The 15,400-nt window shown below is 40.6% G+C and overlaps 1 protein-coding gene across 1 annotated transcript in view; it reads left to right on the forward strand.

The window, feature by feature from the left end:
- The first annotated feature begins 735 nt into the window (after positions 1 to 735).
- HCRTR2 (hypocretin receptor 2) overlaps positions 736 to 15,400 on the forward strand; it is a 34,128-nt gene continuing 19,463 nt past the window's right edge. The window contains exon 1 of the mRNA XM_065731144.1: positions 736 to 964. Within this exon, the coding sequence (XP_065587216.1) occupies positions 736 to 964 (229 nt within the window). The remainder of the gene's footprint in view (positions 965 to 15,400) is intronic.

Here is a 15,400-nt window from a genome sequence, read left to right on the forward strand (position 1 = left end):
AGGGAATGCTGCGTGCTTATGAAGGATTCAGGGAGCTGAAGTGCTGTCTAAGAGCCAAACACTATAGTGTTTATGAATATCTGTCTCTCTCTAAGTTTATGTGTTGGAAGTGCAGTCAAAGTAGAGACACATTCCACTGGAGGTGCACACGGAGATTGAACTGAGTGAGGTGTGTTATTTCATAATGGAAATGGTATTTGTACCAACTGAGATTTTTCCATTCATCTGTTTCAGACGGTGCCCACTAGAGATAAGCACTACGGTGTTTATGAATATCTAGCTCAGTGTTAAGTTTGTGGATTAGAAGTAGAGTCACACAACTTTCACAAAAAGACATGAACGTCTCGTTTTTAATGGCTTCCTTCATCCTGTGTCACCTCTGCAGCAGCACGTCGATTTCACGATATCTAGAGGTATCTCAATGGATGCGTTTTCACGTCCAAACGCGGAAGAGCTGTAAAGTGAAGCAGTGGGGTCGGTGAGGGATGCAGCAGCCTGGATGCCTGTCCCCGCGCCCGCGGAGGCTGCATACCCTGCCCGCCCCGGGGAAAGGCAACCGGGCGTGCGGGGCCGGCTCGAAGCCCCAGCCTGATCCCGCATTGGTTCCCGAAGTTCCCGCGTCATTTTCTCCCCACACCCCGCTTGGCACTGGCAATCACAAGTCTCAATGGAGGGGCGGGAGAGAGCTGTGGAGCGCTGAGAGGGTTCCTCCAACCCCCCGGATCACCACCAGGGATGTCCGGCACTCAGCCCGAGGATGCTTCGCCTCCGTGCAGGAACTGGACGTCCTCTCCAGAGCTGAACGAAACGCGGGAGCCCTTTTTAACCCCATCCGCCGATTACGACGATGAGGAGTTCCTGCGCTACCTCTGGAAGGAGTACTTGCATCCCAAGGAGTACGAATGGGCGCTAATCGCCGGATACATCGTCGTCTTCATCGTGGCTCTCGTCGGGAACGTGCTGGGTGAGTCTGGCTCCCGAAGTTTGCCCAACCTGCCTTCACTCGCGGGCGGATTTCGCCTCTCCCCGCTGCAAACCGCGGGGAGTCGGGCTACGGGGAAGGGGATGCGGACATCGGGGCGGGTCGGAGCCCGGAGCTCGGCGGGGCCGCCCGGGTAGAGCCGCCGCGGGCTCCGTCGCTGTCCGCGGGGTGAGGTGCTGAAACAACGCGCCCCGGCGGCGGCCCCGCCTCTCAGCCCCCCAGGGGCTGGAAATCACAATCGCGCATTTTTTTCCAACGGATGTCTGTGGGAGACGCGCGTTTTCCAACGGACCCTCACGGGGGAACGGCCTCGGGGTGACGGACTCCAGGCAGCGGCCGCGGGACCTCGCCCCGCTGCGCGGCGGGGCCGGGGCTGCTGTCCGCCCGCAGGTCGGCGGTTGGCGACTCGCGCTCAGCCCCGGCGGTGCGGGCGGGCTCCTCCCCGCGCCCAGGCTGCCGCCGGCCGGAGCCTTGGGCGCGATAAATAGCGTCTTTGTGAATGAACGAGCGCGCAGGGAGAGGAGTACGCCGTGAGAATCCGCTCCTCCGAAGCCACGGCCATTTGCATTTTTCATTCCCGTCACTGGCATTCTCATGAACGGAGCGGCTCACTAGCGCCCAGCCCTGCCATGTGGGCCCTTCATTCATGAATTTCAGCACGTCATGCGCTCTGCCGGCGCTCCAGGTTTCCCGAGGCACGATGCGAATAAAGCTTCAGCCAAAGGCAAAGCTTCGCACGGCTCTTTTTTCTTTTAATGGACTGATGGTGCTATTTTTGTCTGGAGCTGCCGGTAAACATCGAGCGTGCACGTTGGCCAACCCATCGAGCCTTCATCACAAAGGCTCTGTTACAGCGTGCGTGCCGGTCTGCTGCTCGGTGCTCACAGTGCTAGGCAGCTGCCTTCGCGCAGAGCCTGTGCTTTGTGCTGCAAAGAAAAGTGTCCTTCCGTCTGATCCCGAAAGAGGACAGCTTTTAGAACTGTCTGTGTTCAGCTGCCCCCCTCTACCCGTTCTGCAAACAGGCTGTCCTCTCCCTTTTCAACATTCAAGGTCAAATCTTCGGCTATCCGATTTCTCATCCTGTTTATACTTTTTTTTTTTTTTTAATTTACTTTTTTTTTTTTTTTTTTTTCCTGAAGCACGAGAAGAAAAGATTTCCTCTCTTTTCACTTGCAAACAGAGGCAATATCGGTGCTCCTCCCTGACGTGTGTACCTTATCTTTGTGCCTGGGGTGAAAGCTATCATTTAGCTGTCCGCCCACCTTTCCTTTGACAGGACTGCTCCTATCCAAGCCATTTGCCTTTGTGCATGGCATAATCCTCATCCTACCAAACTGCTGCCCCTGTTCGCTGTCAACTTGTTGGTCGGATCTGCAGGTGCAGGTGCTCATTAACTGAACAGTCTCATCCTCATGCAAGAAAGATGATTGCAGGCTCATATGTTTTTGAGAAGGGAAACTGATGTGGTCTTGACAAAGACATTTTTGTGAAACCTTTTTTATTCGATTAGCAGTGAAAATCTGAGAATGGCGCGTGTTTTGAAGTTTCCAAGAAGAAAAAATTCCTGCATCAAACATCCTTATTTAGGGTTAATATGAACCTTTTCAAAGTAAAGCAGGTGTGGTTTAACAGTGTTTTAGCAAAGTTTTAGTGCTGTATAATATGATGCAGTGTATTTCTCTGCTCATATTTGACTAATGCTTTTGGACCAGTGTGAGATGAGAAGTCAGAGCTTGCTTCCATTTGTCCATGTGTCATGCAGTTAGCACTTTGGAATACAGGAAAGACCTTTCCCTTCCCTATGTTGCTTCAAAAATCCTAATATCTGCTTATTGTTTTAAATTGTGCATTCACACAGAATGAGGTCACTCACTGTGTTCCCAGAATAACATTTGTGCAAGTGGAAAGCACAGCACAACCCTTAGATGTTCGTAATAAACTAGATTGAAGCATTCTGACTCTTAGTTAACAGCCAAGGTAGAATGCTTGAACTTTGATTGACGTTTACTGGGCTTTTGGCTGAGCTGCACTGCAGGAGTTGTCCTTCTATTAGCAGCATACAACAAGGTCTGCATTGCTATTTAGCTTCCAGTTTAATTAGAAGAGTTGACATACACTGTCCAAGCTGCTGCACAAAACAACTAAAACGAAAGGCGTTAGCAAGCCTCTGTGTTTGAATGCAGGTTTCATTATAGCATTCAAGTGCTTCATATCAGTGATTCTTCATGTGTGCCCACACTAGCTGCTCACCAGAGATTTCACTGGAAGCCATGGAAAAGGAACACATTTGAAGGTTTTGAGACATTCAGATAAACTGAAATCACGGTGATAACATCAGTATGTTTTGTCCTATTTTCTTTTTCATTTAGACATGATTTATCAATAGAAGTAGAACAGTCACTGAGGGTGAGGACTTTCTGTTTTTCACATCAGTCCAAAGCGTTCCCTTACCACACACAGAAACAAAATTACAACTTTGCAAATCTAGAGAAAGACATAGGACTTTGTAACAGTTGACTTTGCTTGAAATAGACATGCAGGAAATTAAAGAAGGAAAGATATATTTAGGATGCATGGAGGTCTCTGGTTACAGACACAAAAATTACTCATGGAGCAGTTGCAGCAGTTAAAAACTGGAATAAGACTAAAAGGGATGAATAAATAATGTCCAGCTCCACACATTCAACTGTAATTACACAGATAAAGAACGGGAATGGTTCTCATCTAATATATTTATTCAAGTAGGTCAGAACTTTTCTAATGAAGTGTTTTCCCTCAGGGAACACGCACTCATCAAACCCCAATGGTACAGCGGAGATCACTCGATTTGTTCAAAGAAAGGACACAGCGCAAGCAGCCTTCTAGTGTACTGCCAACCGGGTTGTTGGCTCTCTTGGCACTCTCCCTGTAGCTGGCAAGGGCTGAGAGCCTGAGCAATCTGCCAGCACCCAACTTGAAGCTCTTCAGCACTGCTGGCTTCTGTGGGGTGGGGACTAGTGCAGAACATCAGCTAGAGGCCTCAGAAACCTTCTTTATTCACAGAACTAAGTGATATTTGTTTCTCTTTCCACCTTAGAATGAAATCCAGCCTGACTTACAGAGAACTACTCTTCTCTGGATAGATCTATTATTTACCATCTATTTTACAATGACCACTTCCACCATGTTATTGTGACATCTGTACAGAACCCAACTGTGGTCCTTTCCTCAAAGAATTCAGTCTGGTTCATACACTCAACAGCAATCATTTGATGTTTACTTAATATTGTTTGAATTTTAGGACTATTTTCTTTCTGATTGTTGAAGAAAAATTTAATGTGTAGTTTTAACATCAAAGTTCGGGTCAATGATATGAATAGGCAACTGTAGTGTCTCAGAGGTTGCTGTTACCATTTCACAGGTGTCTGGCAAATGCTAAGGTATATGCATACATGCATGTGTTGGATGGTAGAACTGGATGAGCCATGTATTCGTGAAAAAGATGCCATAATCTTCATAGAATTATAGAATGGTTTAGGTTGGAAGGGACATTAATGATCATCTAGTTCCAATCTTTCAGCTGTGGTCAGAGTTGCAATCCCACTAGGTTAGGCTGGTATCCATAGCCTCTCTGGACAATCTGTTCCAGTGCTTCACCACCCTCTGAATAAAGAATTTCCTCTTAACATCTAACCTAGATCTCCTCTCTATTCCTCCTTGTTCTATCACTATCATCTCATGTAAAAAGTTCATCTCTTTCCTGCTTATAAGCTCCCTTCAAGTTCTGAAAGGCCACAGTGAGCTCTACCGTGAGCCTTCTCCAGGATAAAGAAACCCAACTCCCTCAGCCCTTCTTCACAGGAGAGGTGGTCCAACCCACTGACATATTTGTGGTCCTCCTGAGAATCAGCTCCTACATTTCTACATCTTTTTCTGGGGGCCCCAGATCTGGGTGCAGTACATCAGATGGGGCCTCATGAAGGCAGAGTAGAAAGGGATAATAACCTCCCTCTCCCTGCTGGCCACCCTTCTGATGCAGACCAGCATACAGAACAATAGTTCTGCTGGAAACTCATTTGATGACAAAGGAGGAGGACTGGAATCTGAACAATTTGGAAAGTACCCAGTCTCAGTGGTCAGAAACCATCAAAAGGTACTGAAAAAGAAACAGAAAGTGTATTGCTTCTCATATGGACTCCCATATCCTGTTTTGTTCATAGCTGTTCTTCATAGTCATGTGTTTGTTTTCTGTTTGTTTGGTTGTTTTTTTTTTACTTTTGGAACTACAAGCACATCTTAGAAACTAAAAATTTAGGACTCATCTGCCATCCAGAAAGGCTGATGAAATGTCTCGAATTTGATAAAATTTGATCTATCATAAGCCTTGACTTAAGTACTGGCTATTTCAGCAGCTCCCGCAGAAGATCAAGCTATCAACATCTAGTCAGAATTCCCATACTCACATGCATCTGACAGATTGCCTAGGAAGCAAATAGCAACATTTATTGTTGCTTTCTTTTCTTTTGTGTCATTTTTACTTTCAAGATGTCCTCCTGATAAACATGTGGAACTCTTTTAAAAAAAACTCATCTAATTTAATTTTACATTCTTGTAACTGTAGGACTGATAGATCTGAAAACCGGATCTGCTGTTTAGTCTCAAAACAGATGCAGTCTTGATAGGGTGTTAGGATATGTTGCCTAGTGTTGATGAGAGAGGTTTTGAAAGAATCTTCTACATATGGAAGAAGGAAAAAAACCTCATCATGGCTTGTCTGCCACTATTTAGCTCCACAAGACTTCCAAAACAGTTAAAGCCCAGTCTACCAGAAGCTGAACGGGGACTTAACCACCTTTCCCTCAGTTTTTCTAATTCCATTTTATGCTGACAGATGCATTTTGAAACTTATGATTCCAAAGCTGTCCAGCTTTTCAGCTCTGGAGCTCACTATTTTTTATTTTTATTTTTTAACATGCCTCAAAGGTTTAAATTTGAATGGCAGTGAAGTGTGAAATTTTTTAACATAATATCATGTGCACCATGACAGCTACATTAAAGGTCCTTCCATCTCTAACGTAAAGTATGTATGGGGATTTTGTAGGTTTTCATCATTACTATGAATAGACAAATCTGTAGAAGTGCATCTTTAAAATTTAAAACTGATCAATCTGTGTTAATCAGTGTAGTAAACTCTGGAAACTGTGTGAGGATAACTTCTGCTTCATCCAGGATTGACCAAAAGCAACATATTTGGAAGATTGTTTGCAGTGTTCCTGACCTTCCTGTAAAAACTCCCATTCCATTAGGCTGTTAATTGCCTAAGATTATGTAATGTGGCTGAGTTAGAAAATGAATTCTGTGCCAATTAGATGATTGGCTATTACTCCCAATTGTAATTTGTACAGATAAGCTTCCAGCAAGGAGAATTTAGTTCTTATGTTCTTCTCTTGCACTGTAATAATGAGGCAGTATGTAAAGTACAGAAACAGACAGCCTATAGCTCCCGTTCATAACTCCTTTTAAGTGCCAGAGTAGAATAGAACATTTGGTGGCTACTTGGTAGAAAACACCCCCAGAAATGTAGTGTGGAAGGCACACTGTGCTATGTATGTGTGGGTTTTTGTTTTATTTTTCTTTGTTTGCTTGCTTTTGTTTTTAATGTAGATTCAGTGGGAGACAACAGTACGTTACAGCTAGGCCGACAATCAAGAAAAAATTTACAATTATATTTTTGCATTGCTATTCAGCTATATTTTTTCTTGTTCTGGTGTTACCTAGAATCCTACAAGAAAAAGAAAAAAAAAAGCAAAAGAAACAGCATATTTAGATTTATGTGTGATACATGGGCTACACACATAGCACGTGCTCCTTCTGTCATGCTTCAGTGATTTTTGTTGATGGGTGTCTAGTCTGTGCTATGAGGAGAAGCTGTCACCTCACAAACAGGGTATGTAATTCCTTTGGAGGTGCAGACTAGATCATGATCCATCTTTTCTGCTTCCACTTAATATATTCAAGGATAGTTTTTCTGTGCTAGGCATGGTGGGAATATTTTCAATATTTTCATTACAAAAACCATTGTATCAGAAGTATCTGTTGTTTTGTATCGCTCTAATACTTTCTCAATGTAACCCAGACCTTATGTTAGACTATTTTTTTTTTTGATAAGACAATTACTCAAAGAAATGAAGTAATGTTTGACTTAATAGCGGATAAGAGAGTGACAGCATAGGAACTAGATGTCATCTTTCTATTCACAGAAGAAATCTCTTTGTTTTACATCTTATGTTCTCTCTGCTGGTTTTAAAAAACTCTAATTTCATATCCTCTGCAATTTACTTAAAGTGCTTAATCAAGATCATCAATGAAGTTATTGAAAGACTCTTAGAAAGCTTTCCTAAGATAAATAAAATAAGCTTGGACGTAGGCACCTAATTTTTAGACTCTCATGTTAAAGCAAAAGAATTCTCAGTCAAGAATAGAACATAATTAAAATGATTTCAGTGACAGTATTTTCTGTACTGATTTACATTGATTTATTGTTTCAATAGGGGCTCTAGTAGAATCTCATTTTGTGGATTATTTGCTCAGCTTTCATTTCAACATGATCATGTTGATAGAGACTCCACCACTAAGGCTTTAATGAATAGTAGGTACTGTCATATGCAAAAAAACGGGAGAGATTTCATAGAATTGTAGAATATCCTAAGTTTGAAGGGACCCAGATGGATCATCAAGTCAAACTCCTGGATCCACACAGGATCATCCAAAAATCCATGTAAAGGACAAAATCTTGATCACTAGTGTTTATAACCATGTAACTTCTCTGTGGCCATATTTTCTGTCAATATATTGTGATAATGAGTTTCTAAGGAAAAATAGAGCCATTGAAGCTTAGTATAATGGGGAAAAAGTTATAACACTTTGTTTATACTCAGGTGGGATTTATTACAAAAAAAAAAAAAAAAAGAGATAAGACTGTGTGCCTTTAATTATGTAAGGAAAGGTCATGTATTGCTGTTTGAAGAAATTACATTTTTTATTTTGACCAAGAAGTCCAGTTGGAGGATGACCCATTAAACAAAAGGTTGACAAGGCTTTTGAAGTGTTAGGAAAATAATTTAGGTCTTCTATAAAGAATAAATTGACAGCTGAACCAGCTATTCACCAATGAAAGGATAGCAGCATAATGTTTAATATGCTCAAGACAGTGTAAGGTTTCCAGGAGGCAAGCAGCTGCATTTTATATCTGGAGCCTTCATATTGTTTTCATATGAAGTTTTCTTGATGAACTGAAAATAGTAGTAACTTCCTTAAATTTTAACTTTGCTTTTAATTTTTGTGTTTTGGTCCTTCTGGATACTTTACTACGAGGCTTCGAGGAAGGAGGGGGGTTGGGGGGCGAGGGGTGCTTGGAGTGTGGGTGCTGAAAAAACTTACTTAGAGCAGAACTGTCCTCAATGGGGAAAACGTGCGCAAGTTTTCCCAAGCACTTACTGCCTGGCAACTCAAGCTAGTTTGCAGTCTTTCACTGCCACTGTGTGGACGAGGCAAGAATAGCAGTCGTTTTGGTCAATGCTCTTATGAGTCTGGAGGGGAAAATAGATAGATAGATAGATAGATAGATAGATAGATAGATAGATAGATAGATAGATAGATAGATAGATAGATAGATAGATAGATAGATAGATAGATAGATAGATAGGTAGATAGATAGATAGATAGATAGATAGATAGATAGATAGATAGATAGATAGATAGATAGATAGATAAAAGGTCATGAAAGCATCTGCTGTAAGAAATTTCAAAATGAGAAAGAGATTAGAAGAGTAAGATTACTTAATAAACATTGAAAAATAGCTCCTCTTTGTGAAAACTGGTTTGCTTATTTTTGTTTGTGGAAAAGTTATTAACTGGAGCCTTGAATATTTTTATTAAATGAAAACTGAAATACAGAAATTGAGCTCCAGTACAGCAGTACAGTCTGGAAGCACAATACAGGAGAATTTTTCTGTTTATCTCCCAGCGTTTTATTGAACTTGTGAGCCTCTCTTCTTCACTATCCATGTTAACGCATTTTCTCCCACCTTCTTCCTCTCCCACATTCATAGCTGGGAACATCCCAGGTTGTGTAAAAGGTTTGGAGTAATTCAGAGCTAAATTTACCGGATCAGAGATCTGCTGAAGAGCTCAATTTGGGCCACCACAAGATGTTCTAACTAAACAGGCAACTAAACAAGCAACCTATTAAGTCTGGGTTGTCACATTTTTTTTTTCTTAGAAAGAGTGGTGCTGGCTTCATCTTTCATGATTTTGGAGTGCTTCTTGGAAAAATCCACTTCCAGTTGAGAACTGTTCCTACCTTTCTCATCGTTGCTTCTCTTCTCAAGGGTCAGTAAGAGCTCTGCTAATGTTTGCCATTCCCTCTGTGTAGACAGATGTTGCACTTCAGTGAGACATCTTTCTCTAGTATATTCCTGTAGGATTTGCACAGGATCTGCATGCCTTCACTTCTCTGTTGAGCTATTTGAGATGAAAATGCACACTGAATGGAATGAGAGTGGAGAGCGTACAAAATTATTTTGTTAGGATACTTAATTGCATCTAATATATTCAATGTACTCCCATAAAATAATATTTTTGAACATCCCCTAGAGAGCTTTTCTTAGTTATGTGCTAGATCACAGGTGTGGCTGTGAAGTTGATGTCCAGGACAACTGAACAAACTTGTACCAAGCAGTAGACTCCGAAAGACATCCAGACTAGAAGGAATACATCGAAATAACTTGCTGTCACTTATACCATTCTGTCCTGTTCAGAGAACTTGAATCAAATCCTTACAGTTCTGTTAGTTCTGTTTATCCTGTCATTGAAGGAAAACTTTGTCAGTGTGCAAGCAGTATGAACGCAGTACTTCAGCCAGCAGAGGGCAATGAGTGGGGGGAAACGTCTTTTAAAATCTTTTCTTTTTAATGGCTTTTGAAACAGCCTTTCTTAAACATATATATTTTTTTTCTTTCTTTTTGTAGTCAGGGAATAAGTCCCCAGTAGACTTCCTAATTATTATGGTAGTATGTAAGCATGCTAATTAAGTTGTTATTGCACTGTACATCATACAAATAATGGAAAATGGGCTGTGCTGCAAGGAATGCATGAGATCAGACAGTTATACACACAAACAGAAATCTAGGGTAACAAGTTATCTCTCATTTCTATATTTGTAAATTATTTTTTTCACCATTCAGGATTCTCTTGCCTCTGTAAATTAGAATTCAAAGGAATTCAGACCTACTTTCTGTATATTGGTTTTGCCTCCTGTGCACTGCTACTCCCTAAGCAGTAAGGAGTACAGTCTTTTTTATTTCTCTGAGGAGTAGCAAGTACTGAAGTTCATATAAATTCCATCTTTGTTAAGCTAGTGTGATCTGGAAGGCTTAACACAGAGCTGTGAATTAGGATTCTAAGTTTCTTGTTCTGTGTCTGATTTTCTGAGAGAGATAGATGACGTGGGTACTGAGCTTCTCTCTGTCATATCTGAAAAATCATGGCTGTTAGATGAAATCTCCAGTGATTGGAAAAAGGGAAACATTACTCTCATTTTTAAGAAGAGGAGAAAGATGACCTGGGGAACTACAGGCCGATGAGCCTCACCTCTCTGCCTGGGAAGATCATGGAGCAGATCCTCCTGATTACCATGTTAAGGCACATATAAGATAAAGAGATGATCCGAGACAGCCAGCATGGCTTCACCAAAGGCATATCTTGCCTGACCAGTCTGCTGGCCTACTATGATAGAGTGACATCATTGGTGGACAGGGGAAGGGCAAATGATGTCATCTACCTGGACTTCTGCAAAGCCTCCCTCACCACATCCTTCTCTCTAAATAGGAGTGGTATGGATTTGAAAGATGGACTGTTCAGTGGATCAAGAACTGGTTGTCTGCTCGCAGCCAAAGGGTTGTGATCAATGGTTCTATGACTGGGTGGAGGACAGTCATGACTGGTGTCCCGCAGGGGTTGATCTTGGCACCAGTGCTCTTCAACATCTTCGTCAGTGACTTAGACAAGAGAATCGAGTGCAACCTCAGCAAGTTTGCAGACAACACCAAGCTGAGCAGTGCAGTCGATACATTGGAGGGAAGCAAAGGCATCCAGAGGAACTTAGACAGGATGGATAAGTGGACCTGTGTGAACCTAATGAGGTTCATCAAGGCCAAGTGCAAGGTTTTGCACTTGGGCTGGGGCAATCCCAGGTATTTCTACAGATTGGGGGAAAAACTCCTGGAGAGTGGCCCTGTGGAGAAGGACTTGGATGAGAAGCTGAACATGAGTCAGCAGTGTGTGCTTGCAGCCCAGAGGGCCAACTATATCCTGGACTGCATTAAAAAAGGGGTGGCCAGCAGGGGGAGGGAGCTCATTGTCCCCCTCTGCTCAGCTCTTGTGAGGCCCCATCTGGAGTACTGCATCCAGGCCTGGGGTCCACAGCACAAGAAAGATGCAGAGCTCTTGGAATGGGTCCAGAGGAGGGCCGCTAAAATGATCAGAGGGCTGGAGCACCCCTCCTATGATGAAAGGTTGAGGCTTGTTTAGCTTGGAGAAGAGAAGGCTCATTATGGACTTCCAGTACTTGACGGGAACATATAAACAGGAGGGAGAATGACTGTTTACATGTCTTGATGGTGATAGGATAAGGAGGAATGGTTTTAAACTAAGACAGTGGAGATTTAGGTTAAATATCAGGAGGAAGTTTTTCACCTAGAGGGTGGTGACACACTGGAACAGGTTGCCCAGAGAAGTTGTGGATGCCCCATCTCTGGAGGCATTCAAGGGCAGGCTGGATATGGCTCTGGAAGACTGGTCTAGTGGCTGGTCTCCCTGCCCATGTCAGGGGGGTTGAAACTTGCTGATCTTTGAGGTCCTTTTCAGCCCAGGCCATTCCATGATTCTATGATACTGTACGACCTTTGAGAAATTCTGTTCTGTGCTTTACTTCCCTTACTTCAGAAATGAAAATAGTTTTTCTTTAATCTCTCTCAGATTTTGTTTGCTGATACTTTTAGAAAGCTCTGAATACAACATGCAAAATGCAACAAATTGATTTCTGGCATGCTTGTTGCCAGTGAAATGGAACTCATATTAGTTTACTTTGTGGATTTTTTTTTTTTTTTACAAAAATAATGTTTATGTTCAGGTGTCTTCCCAAACATGTCAGCATAAGATTGAGAACAGACCTTGTAAAAAAGCATGAGCTTTATGACTTCTCTGCTTACACATGGCAAGTTCGGGCACTGACAACCTTTGCTGAAAAATACGCATTTGTCTGAATCAGGTAGAATGTAGAACTGTTGAGACCACAGCATGAGAACGAAGTACTCCAACTTATGATGCAACATTTTATGTATTTTTTGCCTGTTGATAAAAGGAGTAAAAAGTACAGAAAGACATCGCTACTTAACTTTCACCTAAGTACAAAACAGGACCCAACTTTCAGAGTGAATTATATTCAAGACAAAGAATAAACTACAAGTAAATTCACAGATTGTCAACTGAAAGTGAGATGATTGCAACTTTATCCTCAACATTGCATTTCCAGATGAAAACAACATTCCAGAAGTGCAGCAATGTGTTATCTCCCCTGTTACATGCTGACTGAATCTGCATTGCCATAATGTACATTGTAATTGTAGAAAGTCTATGATTCTATGATAATTTTAGCAATCCCATGCAGAGAGTGGCAGCAGGAAAGCTCTGGATAGTTATGATTATCTTACAGTGTTAAATAAATAATTACTTGAGTAGGTAACTTAAATCACCCAAGTGAGCAGTAAATGCAATTAATATGTATTCAGTGAGCTTTTGATATATAAGTCTTGCCTTTCAGATATCTAGGACCACAGCTAAATAGATATATATATATATAAATATATATATAAATATAAATATAAATATATATATATATATATATATATATATATATATATGAAATTTTGTATCCAGGAAGAAAACAGTAGAAGAAATGGATACTGTGGGATACTTTTTCCAAGGACAAGAAAGAACTGTGCAGGGGGAATGTGACTGGCTTTTACAAAACTATGATAGTCATACATCAGAGATTAAGCTTTTATAAGGTATAGAATTCGTGTTTATGTTTGCATACATTAAAAGTGTCATGTTTTTATGATTTTTGTTATCAGTGTTCCACATCATAACATCATGTAGTGCAGCGGGAGCTAAATAGTTAATGCTCCAGTTCCATGGACTTTCAACAGTTCCAGGTATACATTTCTCAGAAGAGAAGAAGTACAGATCCCAGAAGAATTAATTATTCCATTTCCACTTTCCATTCAGAAGGAAGGACAAGACTGTCTGGGGGTCATGAGATATCCCTTCTTTTTCTGCTCATCTCTGCCATGCATGTTCCCTAGCCATCTCACCTTCATCAGAAAGGCCTTTTTTTTTTGGACAGTCTCTCATTTTATTTGATTTAAAACTCCAACTCCAATTATGTTGTATTATATTGTGTTTATCTTGCATACCACTATCATATTTAGTAAAGTACTTTTCTCCCTTAACTCAGTGATACTGTGTTGTTATTAGATCCATCTCAGGGTGTGGGTCTGTGAGTCTCCACACCCCATTTAGTCAAGAAACCAGGCTGAAACAAGCCAGAAGCATTGAAAAGAAGATATTAAGAACATCTATATTGACACAACAGAGGCTTTACAAAAAACTTCTAAGAAGTTAGTTGATAAAATCATCTTTCTGAGAAAAATTGAAGGCTATCTCTCTCTTCCCTCTCCCATTGTCCTAAATTACCCCCAAATACCTAAACCTAGACATCATGAAGAAATGCTCCAATCTTAGCTCTTGCTAAAGGGCTAGTAAGTTCTTGAGTGGATATCGTGCCAATTTGGATCACTGCAGTCTGACAACAAAGACATGATCTAATATGAAAAGCATCCAGAGAACAGCAATGAGGATGTTTGCAAAAATTCTAAAACTGATCAGCAGTAAACAAAAATTCAGAGTCCTGAAGCTGTAGAATCTGAAAAGAAAATTGAGTAGAGATATAATAACAGTCATTATGTATCTTATCTCGCATATGTGAAGCGTTGCCACAAGGAAAAGCCTTTTGTCATTGCTGCCCATGTACCTAAGAAAAGTTCAATAAAGAGCAGCAAAAGAGAAGTAGATTAAACTCTGGAAGGTTATTTTCTTTTTATGAAAGGAATCATGGCTCAACATTGCAGCACATTCAAGAGAGGCATTATATGTTCACCTGTAACAGATTTTAAAATGCAAACTTGCCAACAGTGGCTTATTGGTGCTTCTGATGTAGTTGGGTTGGCATTAAAGACTTAAGCAAGACAAGATTTGTGAAGAAATATATTTTATTAGACCAACTGATATTAGCTGGGAGTTGGACACAAGTTTTCAGGCATACCATGATTCTTAGGATCTGAAGAAGCATCTGATAACAAGAACTTGTGTGACTTAAAGGCTGTATTTCTTTTTTTTTCCAGCTGTGTTAGTTTACTAAGAGAATGGTTTAACTCTAGCTGATTCTGTTTTATAGCTCTTGAGGACCCTTCTAACTCTTCTCTGTGGCATTCTGTGATCTGTTTAGTATTTCTAAATTAAGCATAGTGCCATATCCTGACAGCTTAAGGAGACTTTGAGTCTTCATCTAGATTTGTATGATGGATAGAATAATGTTTACATGAGAAGAATCTTTGATATACAGTTAAATACACTGTTTTCTTACAAGAATTGTACTGTGGTATTTCAAGAAAATGCTGAGTATGAGTCTTCAAAGAGCTCAAAATCTATTGATGTTCAAAATCTATTGATTGTTAAGATCTCTCATGGGCTAACTATTAAAATTATTACAAAATCTATTTTTAGGCTAGCTTCTCAGACTTAATCTTGGCATTTTTAATGTATTACCTTATGAATTTATTGCATCCATGTTATTTGTTTCATCTGAGAAAACCTTTCAAAATTGAAAAAGGTAAAATGAGAGAAAAGACACAAAACAAGCTTTAAAGGCACATCTTTTAGATTATCTTCTACATACTGTTTTTGATTACAACAATTGTGGTCAAAAACATATTACATTTTAATTGTATTACTCTTAATACAGCAAAAAAAAATTACATTAATTTACTTACCTCAAATCATAGATACTTTTTTCCCAGGCAAATGCTATAGATTCTCTACGAATGCAATAGACACATTATGTCCAGCAAAACTGTTCTTTAAATTGTTGTTTTCTTGATACAGTATGTAAGTCTCTATGCAGCAATTTGAATCAAGCATCACAATAGCATAAGAAAAAGATAAACCTTTACAACTGTAGATACGTATTGCTATGGAATAGAGCCAATGGGTTAAATAAACATGAAGAAGGAATGAATAGTTAGCAAAAGTAGTACTTAC

Source organism: Cyrtonyx montezumae, unplaced genomic scaffold (genome assembly GCF_038088225.1).
Source record: "Cyrtonyx montezumae isolate F1298 unplaced genomic scaffold, pur_monq_1.0 scaffold_13, whole genome shotgun sequence".
Taxonomy (NCBI): Eukaryota; Metazoa; Chordata; class Aves; order Galliformes; family Odontophoridae; genus Cyrtonyx; species Cyrtonyx montezumae.